At 39.5% G+C, this 15693-nt stretch overlaps 1 protein-coding gene across 1 annotated transcript in view; it reads left to right on the forward strand.

Annotated features, from left to right (window-relative positions):
- The first annotated feature begins 472 nt into the window (after positions 1-472).
- Positions 473-15693, forward strand: part of LOC118455093 (muscarinic acetylcholine receptor M4-like) — a 71291-nt gene continuing 56070 nt past the window's right edge. Inside the window, exon 1 of the mRNA XM_087836067.1 lies at positions 473-974. Coding sequence (XP_087692193.1) covers positions 920-974 — 55 coding nt within the window. The 5' untranslated portion in view covers positions 473-919. The remainder of the gene's footprint in view (positions 975-15693) is intronic.

Genomic DNA, 15693 nt, shown 5'->3' on the forward strand with positions numbered 1-15693 from the left:
GTTCATATAGTAGAGGGTTTATGGTAGTTTATGGCTTGAAGCAGTATTTCTTGCAAATACTGATAACATAGCATTTGGTTTTTACTTGCTGGTGATAGACAGCCTCATTTCTAAACTCTTTAGTTCGCTGAATGCACGAAAATGCATTTCCCCGCTCCTTTCTGCTCTTATCACAGCTCTCCTTTCTCTGCTTTCCCATCTCCAGGTTTTGCAAACTTAACCACAAATTTAGAAAAAAAAAAAAATGCACTGAGCTGAACTTCATGTTTTTAAATTAAAGTATTAATATCAACCTGCTAATTCTCAGGAGTGACTTATTAGCATCCCTAAACTAACATTTTGGTACAACAGCACTGTGAGTCAACGTTCAATGCCAAGTTATTTACCGGGATTGGCTGAAGGACATGACATCACAAGTCTTTTCCCCGTCTCTCTTCCTTCCTCGCGCTCCTTCTTTACAGGCTGTGAGAGAACGAACGTGCGGTGCGCGCGAGAACGAGAACCGTGTCGCTGAAGCTGAGCGGGCACGTTTTGGATTTCCGATCAATGAGCGAAGCCTGGGATATGGATAGGTGTTAAGCCTATAACAGCTGTTAATTTATTATTATTATTATTATTATTATTATTATTATTATTATTATTATTATTATTATTATTATTATAAAAAGCATCCAGGGAGGGAAACTACACTCTGAAAACTGGTTAAAGAGAAAACAACAGAAGCAGGAGGAACATAATGTGAACTGTGAGTGCGCTTGACGGAAAAGCGGAGCGGAGGATAACATCTTAGAAGGGCTACGCAAGGGTGACAGTGGGTAGAAAACTTGGAGAAAGAAAAACAACGTGGACGAGAGCAAAAAGAGAAAAGAAGGGAGAGAAAAGTGTCGTCTTGGCTGTTGTGGGTTCAGCGCCATGAATCATGAGTAACGACAGTAACGGAGTTGGAGGGCTTCAGCCTCTCTGGAACATCAATGGTGAGTGATTTTTGGGAATATTTTTCTGCTTTGAGTATGTTCACTTGCGTGTGATGTTAAATGACTTTACAGGTCTTCCATATAAATGTCATCAGTTGTGCAGTCCATTGATTTGTAAAGAAATATTGTCACAGCGGTTTATGCCTCCCTGAAACGGTGGTGAAGTGAGTTTAAGGACGCCTTGGGCATAATTTAAATGGATTTTATACAGATACGCAAAAGCCGACAGTAGCAGCCAGACCCGTTAAATTATTCTGTTTTATTTATACAGCGCCAAATGACAACAGGGCGCTTTATATGGTAAGACATATAACAATAATACAGCCCTTTGGTAAATGTTAAGAAAAATACGAATCAAAAACACAAGTCAGTGAATTAATGAACAATGACAAGTCTGTTTTTTTGATTTATGAATGAACAACAATGAAAACATTTGAATAATTAATATAACATTACAAAATTCCAGGACTAACATACACACACTGTTATATGGACACACTGTGCGCCTGAACTGCAGTAAATAAATAAAAGCTGTATTTACGCTTTCATATTTGTCTATTATCAGTAATATGCCCACTCAACTAATAAAATATGCTTTGATCAGCAGGTAAGTGATTTAATATTCACATGAACATCCTTGGGGGGCAGGTGGGAGGTTAGATTTAATGAAATGCTGTTATCAGGGTCATATCCATAAGCACTATTTCCTGAGTGCTTATACTGCCATATATTATATTATATGTACAGAACAGCATTTCAAATGCAAAACGAGTTCTAATATAAATATAATAAGATGATTTTAGCTTTTAGCTCCTGATAAAAACATCAGGGGGTCGATGTAACAACCCCTCTCCTCACCATTTATTCCTATTTATCCCATCAACTTCCCCCCATCAGTAAGTTATCTGATCTCCTTCTTTTTGCTTCTCAGATCTTCTCTCTTTCCCGATCTGTCCTATTTACACTGTACAGAGGGGGGAGTCTTTGTTCTGCTTATATGCATGTGCATTGTATTTGACATGTAGATAAAACTAACTAGAATATGTCTGTGTATGTGTACATGTAGCCATGCACAAAGGTGGCTGTGGCTCATATAACAGAAGCAGGTTATCTGTTGCAGGGTTGGCTGTTTGCTTCCTGGTATCTCCTAGTGCCAGTTGCCCTTGGGCAAGATACTAAAGCCCAGGTTGCTCGTGACTGTAAACATTTTGTGTAAAATAAACTGCTTTTATGACCTACTTAAGGTTCTACGTAAGCAGAGACAATGTGCGTAAACTGGAGAAAAGTCTTTGTGTCTTTCAGCAGTGGTACACAATGTTTATGGCTTTGATGTGTCTGCTGCTTAAGCGATTAACGAAGAAAGCTTTTGTTTTTATGCGTTTGTAGTTATATGAATTAGTGTGAAAAGACCTTTGTTGTTCTGATAGGTTATTATGCAGTGAGGGAAAACGTTACCAGTGTTACAATTCACAACATCTTCAGATACACTGTAGAAAACACAAAGTCTCACCTCCTTGGATAAAGCTGAGTACTGTTACATATTGACAAGCATGCGTGCTAAAGAAAAACTGAACAAATAAATACAGCGTGGTCTTTTCACACCACTGTGTTTATTGTTTGCACCCTTCCTGATTTCCTATTTATTTGTATATTTGTATAATTTGACATGTATTTATATATTTCAGACCAACAAACAAATGTAAATATTAGACAAAGATAACACAAGTCAACACAAAATGCAGTTTCTAAAAGGTGTTTATGATCAGGGGGAAACGATCCAACCCACATGGCCCTGTGTGAAAAAGTGATTGCCCCCCAAACCTAATAAGTAGTTGGGCCACCCTTAGCAGCAACAGCCACAATGAAGTGTTTGCAGTAACTGGCAATGAGTTCTTTACAACACGGTGGAGGGATAAGTCCGATTCAGGTCAGGACTAGGAAACGCCAACAGGTGGACCCCAAAACGTTGATTCTGTCCATGTGGACGTTTTCAGTGGGAGAAACATTTCGTCACTTCGTCAGTCTCAGCTGACTGCAGGTTTCTCCAACCAAGTCACCTGGATGAGTAACAAAATGTTTCTCCCACTGAAGACGCTGCTTTTTGTGATTTCCTCACCTGGATGATCGACCGTGCATTAAGACATCCAGAGGTGGTGGTGTTGGTGTATTTCAGATCATTGTCCTGCTGCAGAACCCAAATGCATTTCAACTGATGGCTGAACATTCTCCTTCAGGAGGTTTTGGGAGGCAGTAGAGGTGGGAATCACCATACATCCCACAATACGATATTATCACAATACTTAACGCACGATATTATTGCAATTTTTAAAAATATTTTGCGATATTCAGATTCTGTACATAAAGGTAAACTTTATCAATATTCATTTTCTCTAATATCAAAGTCTCACACTCAGTCTTTCTCTCATTTCAGTTTTATTGTTGACAAACTGAACGGTTTGTATTACAGTCTAGTCCAACTTAACTGAATCAACCATCTGGTACAATTATAGCTATTCTGAACTATGCAGTTTATGAAAACTATGCAGCCCCTTCAGCAACTGAAGAATTTGAAAGTAAATTAAAACAAAATATAATTTTACATTAAATAAAAAAGTTTTAAACTTAATTCAAATAAAACATGTCTTAAATTAAAATAAGTAAACTGTCATGTTTATTGCTGCAATAAAAAAGTTAAACACATTTGGACGTCAGAGCATGTTCCATTCCACAAAAACCTTTTTTGTAACAAAGTATCGATTTCTGCTGTCCCTGTATCCATACATTATTAGCAAACAAAATATCACCATACTACACAGTATCCATTTTTCCCCCACCCCTAGGAGGCAGCAGAATTCATGTTTCCCTTTACCACAAAAACTCTTTCAGGTCCTGACGTAGCAAAACAGCCCCAGGCCATCACACTACAACCACCATCTTTTAATGTTGGTACGATTTTTCTTTTCTGAAATGCTGTTAGAGTTATGCCAGATGTAATGGGACTCAAACCTTCCAGAAAGTTCAGCTTTTGTCTCACCAGTCTATAGAAGATTTCCCCAAAAGTCTTGGGGATCATTGAGTTTTTTTTTTGCAAATGTGAGATGTGACCTTTGTGTCCTTTTTGGTCAGCGATGGTTTTCTCTTTAAGCTGTTCCATAGTAGCCGTTTTACCCGGTCTCTTTCTTATTGTTGAGTCGTGAATTCTGACCTTTACTGAGATGTGAAGCCTGCGGTTCTTTAATGTTGTTCTTGGGTTCTTCTGTGACCTCCTCATCGATGTGCTCATAGAGTTATTTTTGGTTGGCTGGTCGCTCCTGGGAAGGTTCACCACTGTTCCATGTTTTCGCCGTTTGTGGATAATGGCTCTGACCGTGGTTCAGCGAGAGAGCCAGTGGGGCTCTCACTGCTTCATTCTGTCAGACTGGTTCTATTTAAGGGATTTCTTGATTCAACAGGTCTGCCAGTCGTCAGGCCTGAGTGTGTTTAGTGAAACTGAACTCAGATTTCCAAACAATGTGGCAAATCAAAGTAAAATCATGATTTAACAATAGGGGTAGTTACTTTTCCACACAGGACCAGGTTGGTTTGTATTTACTTAGATTATCTTTGTCTAATATTAAAATGTGTTTGATGATCTGAAACATGTAGATTTGATAAATATGGAAAACACTAGGAGATCAGGAAGGAGCAAACACTTTTCACACATATTATGTAACATGTATTATGTAAATACATGTTACATAATAAAATATGTTGAAATTAAAAAAAAAAAGTGAGACAATAAGTGTAATGTGTGCTTTTGGGAAATTACCTGAAATATGAGCTTCGTGGCAACGCCCTGCCTGACGTTGGGGGTTCTTAGCCACACACAGCAGTGACAGAAGTCTGATTACTAACGGCCTTTGTAATCGAGCTAAAATGACATTTCTTTAGTAAATAAAGCCGAGGCCTTGAGGCAACTGTGAGAAGCTAAAGAAATAGAAACAACTCAGATTTAGTATCCTGTATAATCAGGTAAAAGAAAACACAATTTGTGATAAATGAAAGCAGTAAAGTGTACTTTTGAAGAACTAAAAGTTAGTGTGAAAACAGCCGTTATAGTTTAATGTAATAAATGATCTGAAAATACAGGCCTTTGAATTAAAACCATAACAGCAACCCCAGATTTCCATGAGATTTCCATCAGTAATGGGGGACATTTAAAAGTTGATGTGTACTGTTAGCCGACGCATGTGGATCAGTAATTAAGGTTTGACTCTCATCATCGACGGGAGCAGCTGATGGGTGTCATCAGGGCACTGCAACACAGAGCGAACACCATCCCCACAGACACAGCAGCCAGAAAATCACATCAAACAGGCCCTGAGGAAATGTGGTTATCTAAGCTGAATGTTTGTCAAAGCTGGGAAGAAAGGTCCAGGTGATCCAGGAGGGAAGAAGGACGACTGCTGCAGTCAGCTGAGACTGAAGAAGTCACCTGGATGATGAAACGTTTCTCCTGCTGAACGTCCAGATGAACAGAATCGAGTTCATGGGAAGAAATATACCAGTAATCTAAGATCTGTAATTCCACATGAGAAGCTAGATAAGCTTACATGAGCTACACGATCTTAATAAATGTGTCCGAGGCACTTTTCTCCTCCTTTAGTAAATCAGCATCAAAGCTTTCTTTACATATTACAATTAACTCGATCCCTTGTTTTGTTGTTCTTTTCATTTGTGTATTTATTTCAATATATTGGGGTTTGTTTGTTTTATGAAGATCATCTAAAATGTCATAGCATGTATTTCCAAATTTATTCTTGGGTATAAAAGATTGATCTCATCTCCTAAAACTGGTCAGTGAGCAGTGATACTGATCCTTTGACTAAACAACACAAACTAACTGAGAAAAGATGCGTATAGGTCTACTAGATCATTGCTAATGTTTATGTGAGAAGCTCTCTAAAAATTGGAATGTGGGAAGATTTATCATAAAAGCTGAAATCACTCTACTTCTATTAAATTAGTTTACCAGCGTTATCTACCAGAGCTGGAAGTGAGTGTGGGGAAATTAACCCACTGTAGGGGATATGGCACTGAATACAATTACAAAGCACCACATGAATAACAATAAATGTCATTATATGTAAGGGATATATTATCATTTTTATGATGAAATGCAGCAATATGCAGAATTATACCCCTTAACCAGTCAAAACAGCTTACAGCAACTCATAGTCAGTTTAATGAATGTAATAAAATACTTCAGGAGGGAATTCAACACAAACAGAAGTAAGAAGAGGCCACATTGATTGACAGAAATGAAAATTATCAGCCTAGAGACGACTGAATTCAAAGACACCCCAAATAATGAAGTGAAAATGATGAGGCAAGCTCATTCATTTTGAATTTCCTTGCAGCAATTCAAAATGCTACATTTAGACATTGATACCAACTACTCAGAAGTTTGCAACGTACTTGTATGCATGCCCAGTCGGGGCATTCTACTAATGAGACAATCAGGTGTCGATTGTGTGCTGGGGGTCTCCCAGATCTGGACCAGGGCATCACTGAGCTCCTGGATCATCTGAGTTGTAAGCTGGGGGGGTCAGATGGACTGAAACATGTCCCAAAGCTGTTCTATTGGATTTAGGCGAGACTAGTGTGGGGCTGGTCAGTGGTATCAATTCCTTCATCCTCCAGGTATTATTATGCATCTTGGACATACTGTGAGACCCCATGCTGGTGCAGCTTGTCCTGCGTTCCCTTAGTCAGGGTGTCGTTGCCTAGCCTACAGAGTTTTGTACGTCCCTCAATGGATGTGCCTCCCCAGACCATCACTGACCCAACACCAAACCAGTCATGCTGAATATGTTAGATGGTTAATGAGTTTGCATTGCTGTCAGCTCTCCTACAATCTCCTCGATGCTCTTGAGACGTTACTGGGAGACACAGCAACCTCACGCCAATGGCATGTGCTGATGCCATCTCCTCCATCCTGCAGTCAGCTGAGTCTTCTTCAGTCTCAGCCGACTGCAGGTTTCCTCAACTTTACAAACAGCACATTTGCACAATGACAAATAGCCCACTGAATGAGCAATGGACTTTCTCCCACTGGAAACGCTACATCCAGATAAACAGAATCAATATTTTGGAATTTAGATACCTGGATGATTGAGCATGCATCAAGACACAGTCAAAAAAAGATGTATTTTTGTGAATGTATAAATATTTCAATGTGCAAAACATAAATATGCAATTTTAGCAAATTACATGTAGAAAATACTTGCAGAATCTTTACTCTCTCAGTCATGAGACCTGCTTTTGTCTTTTATTTTGCCCCGTACATCTTGTCTCACCTTGTCCACCCACCAGATGTCCTCAGTTTTCCATTCTTTTCCATTCACCTGTCTGCACACACCCTCCTTACCTGCTATAGATAGATAGACATCAAAATTAAACGGCCCAGGTACAAAGTTTATCCCGGCATTATACAACAATCATACCTGTGTTTCCTTTGTTTGGTCCCTAGATTTCAAATTCCTTTCCTGCTTGTGTAGCAAGCAACCTAAATGCTTATAGATGCATTTAAAAACAGAATGTAGCGATCTGCACGGCTGGGTCCTCTACATCCAGTTCCTTCTCTTTGCTTTCCTGTTACTATCTCTTAAATTTTGCTTAAATTTCTGTCTCCAAAAGGAGAAAATGTACATACACACCAAAAACCAGTCATCCTCTCACAGATTTATGGAGTGGTTCTAAGTGGTGTCCAAGTGTAGCAAGATCTTGCCTCCATTTAGAGCATGTGATTAAATCAATTAAGACTGAAAATGTAACAGAACAGTAGAACATTTCTCTTTGTCTTCCTCTTTCTTCACAACATTTTAAGGGTTTCTAGAAAGTTGACACATTTGTAAACCTGAAAGCCTTTTGCTCTTGGTCTTGCTGACCACAAAGCATCAGTACTGTAACGAGGAACAATATAGTGTGATATCCTGTGATCACATTGGCTTTGGAGTTGGACTAATAGCTCTCTGATGAGTCCATAAACATTGTCTTCAGTGTCTGGGATCAGCTTGGCTGGTGCAGTTTAGACCTAAGAAGGAAGATGTACTTTGTTTTCACCTGACGTCTACCCTCAGCTGTTATTCTTAAATCAGTCACTTGAGGATTTCCAATGAGCTTCTTTTCAGGAAAATGTTCGCAAAATTCAGAAGTACATATTACTTGTGACTTTTCTTAATGGTAATGCAGTTCATTATGTACTACTTGCCAAAGAAAGGAATCTATTACTCTATTTATTAAATTACTTTTTCATTGCTTCATAATATGACATAATTACCAATTAACAGTATAAATGTTGGTTTACAGTCGCGCACACTGAAACAAATCCCTACACAAGTACAATATTTCTTTTAGGTTTTACATATGAGCACAAAATCAGCAACACAAACCAAAACTGAAAACCAGCCCAATTAGACTAATAGACCAACATTATGGTGATTCTACTATTAAAAAATATTTACAAGTAGAAATGGAGGTGACAACACTGCAAGCTTGACTGCTCGTTGCTGCCTTTATACCTGTTGAGTACGGCTGCTGGGCTTGGGTTGGCACTCAGCTTTCATACATCACTCTGGGTTCTTGGCTAGCTTTGTGGTAGCAAAGCTATCTGTGCAGAAGCTGTATAAGTAGCACACTGAAGTTTCTGTCATGGACACAGTTTGCACCTTACCATATGGAAAAGAAATAGTAAAAACATATATGATTCACTCATGAAAGTGGCCACTTTCTCATTACTTTCATATATTTTGTTAGTAAGTATCCAAAACATACACGTTTCATTATATAATTTTTCAAGGGATCTTATATGTTTTTTCACTCTTGTATACTTTTCATACAAGTTTCATACAAGACAGATACAAACTTTATAAGATTTATATATATCTTTTCCATATGGGTCATGCTTTTGTCCTTTTGTGATATAATAAAAGTCATTTCCATATCTCCACTTCTCAAAAGCTGTAGACCACTCTGCTATTTTCCTCCTGCTAATGTGCCAAAAAGCGATTGCCTATCAAAAAGTCATTTACAATGTTTCTCGGTGTAAAAACAAAAGTCACAGATATATATATAGTATTTATGGAGGGTAAGTCCAGCATCCTGAGATTGTACGCCAAGCGAAAGAAAGGAGGTCGAGGAGCAGTGAGTGTCAGATCCACTGTCCAGGATAAGACAACAAGCATTCATGAGCCAGATGGCCAACTGATCATGTGCTTAGTCAATACATCTGGCAGCAGAAACCCGAGAAAGAAGAGGAACAAAGAGAGGAACTATTGGGAGCAACAGGCTCCAGGACCACCATCAGATAGAAGAAATGGCTGACATCGAGAATCCTACCAGTGACTGGACAAACCTGGAGACAGAACTGAGCTAAGATCTGTGGGACTTTCAGATACAAAGAGACAAACTGGTGATGGCCAACAAACCGGACATAGTAGTGATGGACAAGCAGAAGAAGACATCCGTAGTGATAGATGTGGCTATACCAACATCAAGGAAATGAACACAAGAAGCTAGAGAAATACCGAGGGCTGAGAGAGAAGATCTGACAGATTATAGGCCAAGAAGTTTACAATTCCATCCACCCCCCGCTTATCCTTCTCGGGGGGGGGGGGGGGGGGGGGGGGGGGGGCATGAGCCTATCCCAGCTGTCTTAGGGCGAGAGGCAGCGTACACCCTGGACAGGCCGCCAGTCGGTCAGAGGGCCAACACATAGACACAGACAAGCATTCACAACTGTGATTTTCCAATTAACCTAACCACACTGACCCTACTGTCACTGCATGATATTACTGATATTACTTCAAGTATTTATGATAAATAAGTACTGGAAATATTTATTTATTTATTTATTTTTTGTCAGATTGTGAACAGCAACGACACCACTTCTGTTTTGTAATGGTCTACTTTTTACAGCCTTTTGATTATACATGTGCATCAGGCTGTGCATTTGTGTCTGAATGAGTGTTTTTTAACTGCAGATATTATTACTGGTACATTCCCAGTAAGCTGCTATCAAAATGAGTGATAGTGGAATTAGAGGACAGGGTTTTGGCATCAAGCCGATGAGGATTTGTGCAAAGGGCCCAGAACAGTGTTTCAGATTTACTAATATGTAATATCTGCTTAATCTTGCCTTCTTTTTCTGTTTAAATTCAAAACTATTTGCTAATATGTGTTGATGTTGTGTAATGTACAGTACTTTACACATAGTATGGCAGCTCACTGAAACAGTAATGATATGGCAGAAATCTGTTTTTACTGTTTGTGCTTTGAAAAAGCACTGTACAGTTTTTTTTACCGAGCTTCTTTGTTACCTGACACGTCTTCTACAAAGACAAACACATTCTAATGCGATTAAATGTTTTCCAGATTAGAGATGTCTGAACATCAGTTGGTGTAAAATAATGTGTAGTACATAATTATGTAGGAGAGGCAACACTGATAGAGACAGAACAAAGAGGCTTTTTCTCCAGAACTGGATCAGATCTACATCCTGGATGGGATGCAGATAACACCAGTTTCAGTGTATCTGTGTAAAAGCCCTTTGTATTTGACAAAACCAAACAACACTCATTCCATTATGTTCCATTACAACTTGGGATTGAGAGGACTGATGTTAATCACAACATAAAGATTTTAAAAGCATTAATTTTATTCTGGTATAATTGCTGTGGCAAATTATGGTTTAAATGGAAGATCAATACTTACAGGAAGGTTTCTCTTCATTCTTCTAGTCATCATAACCAGCTAAACCTTTGTAATGCTAATAAATTCATCTAGTGTCAGATATTGTAACCACGACATGAGTATTGGTCAATGTGGTTTTAAAAAAAAGTAAAAACAGCATCAGATATGACTAAATAAACTACAATGCTCTGAGCATCATGTTTGATCTGCTGATTTTCCAATAAACACAGTCATGCATGTAGGAAATGTTATCATAGCTGTTTAGAAATGCTGCATTAGATAATATGCAGTGGTCATTTATTGACAATGCTGACATCTACTCGTGAGCTCCTGCAGCTTTCCAGCTGCCTTGTCTCCAGTTAGCTCCCCTCTCCATGTGATTAGTAAATTGCTCCCAGCTGCCCTGCCAGCCTCCCTGGCACCGCTCCCTGAACCCACTGCACCACCTCTCCTCTGGAGGGTCGCTGACCACACGCCACCACTAACCTCCATTCCCCAGCCAAGTCTGCCCACGGGAAAGGAAATGAGCCACGATCATCTGTGGACTGGTTCTTAGACACCGCTTTTCTACACTGCTAGTGCTATAAAACATTCACCAGTTCATACAAGCACGTTTTTATGTATTTATTCCCAATAGATGTTAAACATATTCATGAAAACTATTTTTTGTGTCTATGATGTCATACTGGATTGGATTGCTGAAATCAAAACATTTGTTTAATAATTAAAAATGTAAATATGCTGCTCAAGCCTGAAAGCAAATGCAAAATGACTCAGTGCAGCAATTCAGCATGAACAAGCTCCACATACTCAAGTCATGGCTTTGGCAAACAAACAGTCTTGTTGGATACTGGTCTTGCTGTTCACCTGCAGATTTCTCCTATATTGGCTTTATTGGCTTGCTGTTAAATCCAGAGCCTAGACTTCCCATGATGTTAACATAAATCTAATCTATCGCAATTGTTATGGATCTCACAGCCCTTGTGGATACCAATTGGGGCAACATCTATGAAAACCAACTGGTGATGAGTCCGTGGTCCTACTGTTGGTCCCTGCTCCAAGTTGACTGGGTTCCATCCCCTGCATTGATCTCCTGCCTCACCCTGAGAAGCATCAACATTTTGCATTTCAGGGTGCAACGATAATAAATGAGTCCTGAGGCCCAAAATAGACAAAGTGATGATCCCCAACTTCCACATACCACAAGACACTTCATTAAAAGAGTGGGCAGTTCTTTCCATAGTATCTGTGCACGGTGGATTTAAGGACTGAGCACTTTTGCTGTAATTCCTTGTTAATGCCACAAATGTTAGTTTGATAAACTAACATGAATGTACAGCATTAGTTTAATTAATGTACAACCAGTTTTCAAGATATTACGATGACACTAGCCACTCCTGACAGACAGCTGCCCCCAGCTCTCTCCCTCAATTTTGGTTAATTGAAACTATAAACAAGTCGAGTCAAGTCAAGTGGCTTTTTATTGTCATTTTAACCTTGTACAGTGATGCAGTACAGAGTGAAATGAGACAGCGTTGCTGCGAGACCCTGGTGCTACATATGACATGTAACGGACAAACACAGGACTACGTAAAGTGCAATGTGCAAAAAATTGAAAAAATATACAAGACAAGACAAATACTGAGTATTGTGATTGGCCCGGATGCTCTGGTACTTTTTCCAGAAGGCAGCAGGGTGAAGAGTGTGTATGAGGGGTGTGTGGGATCTTTAACAATGCTGGTGGCTTTGCGGATGGAGCCGATGCTGTAAGTGTCCGTGATGGAGAGGACAGGAGCCCCAATGGTCTTCTCAGCTTTTCTCACTATCCTTTGTAGGGTACTGCGATCTGATAGGATGCAGTTACCAGACAGTGATGCAGCTGCTCAAGACGCTCTCGATAGTCTCTCTGTAGAAGGTGGTGAGAATGGATGATAGCAGCTGGGCTTTCCTCAGCTTCAGCAGGAAGTAGAGATGCTGCTGAGCCTTCTTGGTTATGGAGCTGGTGTTCAGGGACCAGGAGAGGTAGACACCAAGGAATTTGGTGCTCTTGACGACCTCCACAGAGGATCCATTGATGTTAAGTGGGCAATGATCTCTCTGTGCTCTCCTGAAGTCAACAATCATCTCTTTTGTTTTGTCCACGTTCCACATTGTCCGAGGTGCTCCAGTGCTCAGTGTGGTGGTGTTGGAGATGCTGTTACCGATCCGGACTGTCTGAGCTCTCTCCGTCAGAAAGTCCAGGATCCAGTTGCAGAGGGAGGTGTTCAGGCCCAGCAGGCTGAGTTTTCCAATCAGGTGCTGAGGAATGATTGTGTTGAATGCTGAACTGAAGTCTATGAACTGCATTCGTACATATGTGTCTTTATTGTCCAGGTGGGTGAGGACGAGATGTAAGGTGGTGGCGATGGCGTCGTCTGTTGACTGGTTGGGGTGATAGGTGAACTGCAGTGGGTCCAGTGTGGGTGGCAGCAGGGTCTTAATGTGCCTCATGATGAGCCTCTTGAAGCTTCATCATGATGGGTGTGAGTGCAACGGGACGGTAGTCACTGAGGCAGGACACTGGGGACTTTGGCACAGAAACAATGGTGGTGGCCTTGAGGCACATTGGGACGACAGCAGTGCTCAGGGAGAGGTTGAAGATGTCAGTGAGCACATCTGTCAGCTGGTCTGCAGATTCTCTGAGCACTCTTCCAGGGATGTTATCTGGACCACCAGCTTTCCGTGGGTTAACTCTGCAAAGAGTTTTCCTCACATCAGCAGAGGTCAGACACAGAACCTGGTCGTTGTAAGGAGGGGTGGACTTCATCATGTATTCTTGACTATGCACAATTTTTACTTCAAGATACACTACCAGTCAAAGGTTTTATATTTTGGGTCTGGCAGACCCAAAGCTACAACTGAATCAGAGGACAGGTTTCTGAGAGTTATCAGCTTGTGTGATAGTCACCGACCCTGGATTCACCCTTGTACAGAGTAAGAGGCACCCTGAACCAAAGTGGCAACTTCTCCCAGTCCAGCTACTGATCATAGCCACATTCACTTCATCTTCACAATTAGACAGGATACTTGTAAAAATAAACCATATATATCATGCAAATGGTCTTTTAAACTTACTAAATACACACATACAACAAATTTTAATAAATAAAAATGTTTGATATTTTTAAATAAAAAAATATTACATTTATAATTCATGTAAATTTCCTACACCTGTCATAGACGTCCACATGACATCCACAAAATTACCCAGTTCAATGTTCAAATATTGCACTTCATATGGATGTCCAAGTTTGGTCAGTGTTGGACATTTAAACTGTGGACCTAGTGTGGACATCGTATAGATGTCAAGAATTGGTCATGGAGCCAATATAGACATAATCTGAGCATCTGTCCAACATCCAGTGTTTAGTGGGTTATATTTATGTAAGTTATGTAGTGGCCTATTTTTAAAAAAGCAGGAAAAAGCAGGAAATAATTATACACGTACCTCAAAATCTGACATGATGACATCACTCAAGTAAATGTACTTTAGTTCTGTACTTGAGTTTTACTACATCAGTAGAATGCTTTCAGTCAAGTGATGGAGAGTTGAATGTGGTTGCAGAAATCCATGTTGGTTCTTGTACTGGAGTCTGAACTGATGATTCAGTCCAAAAACAGATTCTGGGAAACAAAAAGAAGTTAAGATAAATACTTTATTCCCGAAGTTTCATGTTTGATTGATGTCAAAACAACAAAAAGTTTTTATGACTAAACAAATAAAGATTCACTAGACAGAATTAAATTCAATGTGAACTTATTTTATTTTTAAATTGCTGATTTATGCAATATTAGTTTAGTGTGAAGCTCAATTAAATTGTTATTTTTAATCTCCTAAGACCCGAACTCTTCCACGACATGCATTTTTAATTTCTCTTTGATATTTGGGCTGATTGGGGCCCGATGAATGTAAAAACAAAGAATTACCAGATTTTTTTTTACCTTATTTTTGTTTTTATGAAAAATCAGAGCCACATATGAGGATATTCGTTTAAAATTTTGATAGAACACAAGCAGTATGCCCTTGTAGAGCAAAATTGAGTATTTTGGTCTAAATAACCCAAAATGTGATGTCCACATATGTGGACGCAGGTCCTAGGAGGTTAAGGCATTAAGTTAAATGAATAATTCATTAGTTTGTCCATAATAATCTGATCCATTTAGATTTCTTACAGCTTTCTTCTTCTCAGGGACAGTAGTGGAGGCAGAGTAAGACCCAAATGCAGGACTCAGGAACAAAGGATAAACTAAAAAGTAGCTCTATTGTTACAGTAAAGAAAAGAAAATACATAATACAAAACAACTCTGACCAGGCAAAAACTAGGAATGCACAAAAATCTCCCAAGAAACACATGAGACATACAGCAAGTGGGAGAAAGTAGCAAACAGCAGGGAAAATTTGAGACAATAATTGTCTTGATGCATGCTCAATCATCCAGGTAAGTAAATCCCAAAATGTTGTTTCCGTTCATCTGCATGTAGCATTTTCAGTGGGAGAAAAGTTTCTTTCACTATCTTACAACATTGTGATTGCAGTCATTCCCCAACTCTGTGATCAGTAGCCATTGATCAGCACCATTGATCAAAGATAAAGTGTTAGAACAGAATCAGCTTCTTGGTGTGAGACAATAATTGAGTTAAGTTTGGAGATTGGAAACACCAGGGAACACAGCTGATGGGATGGGGGACCATCACAATAAAATGGGACGTAACAGGTCAGGACTAAGATGAACTTGACAGAACAAAGCAAGGACCTGATGCTGATGACAAAACACAATGAAAAAGAACTAACATAATCACACAAGAAACCATAAACTAGAAATACAGATAACATAACTCAGAGGCACTATGAAATACTAAGCTCGAAACTACAACTTAAATAACTTCATATAGCAAGAAGAAAGGCTCATGAGTCCATAACAAAAACTCAAAACCACGAGTCACAGAC

The sequence above is a fragment of the Neolamprologus brichardi genome, chromosome 23 (genome assembly GCF_056152115.1).
Source record: "Neolamprologus brichardi isolate AB-2024 chromosome 23, ASM5615211v1, whole genome shotgun sequence".
Classification (NCBI taxonomy): domain Eukaryota; kingdom Metazoa; phylum Chordata; class Actinopteri; order Cichliformes; family Cichlidae; genus Neolamprologus; species Neolamprologus brichardi.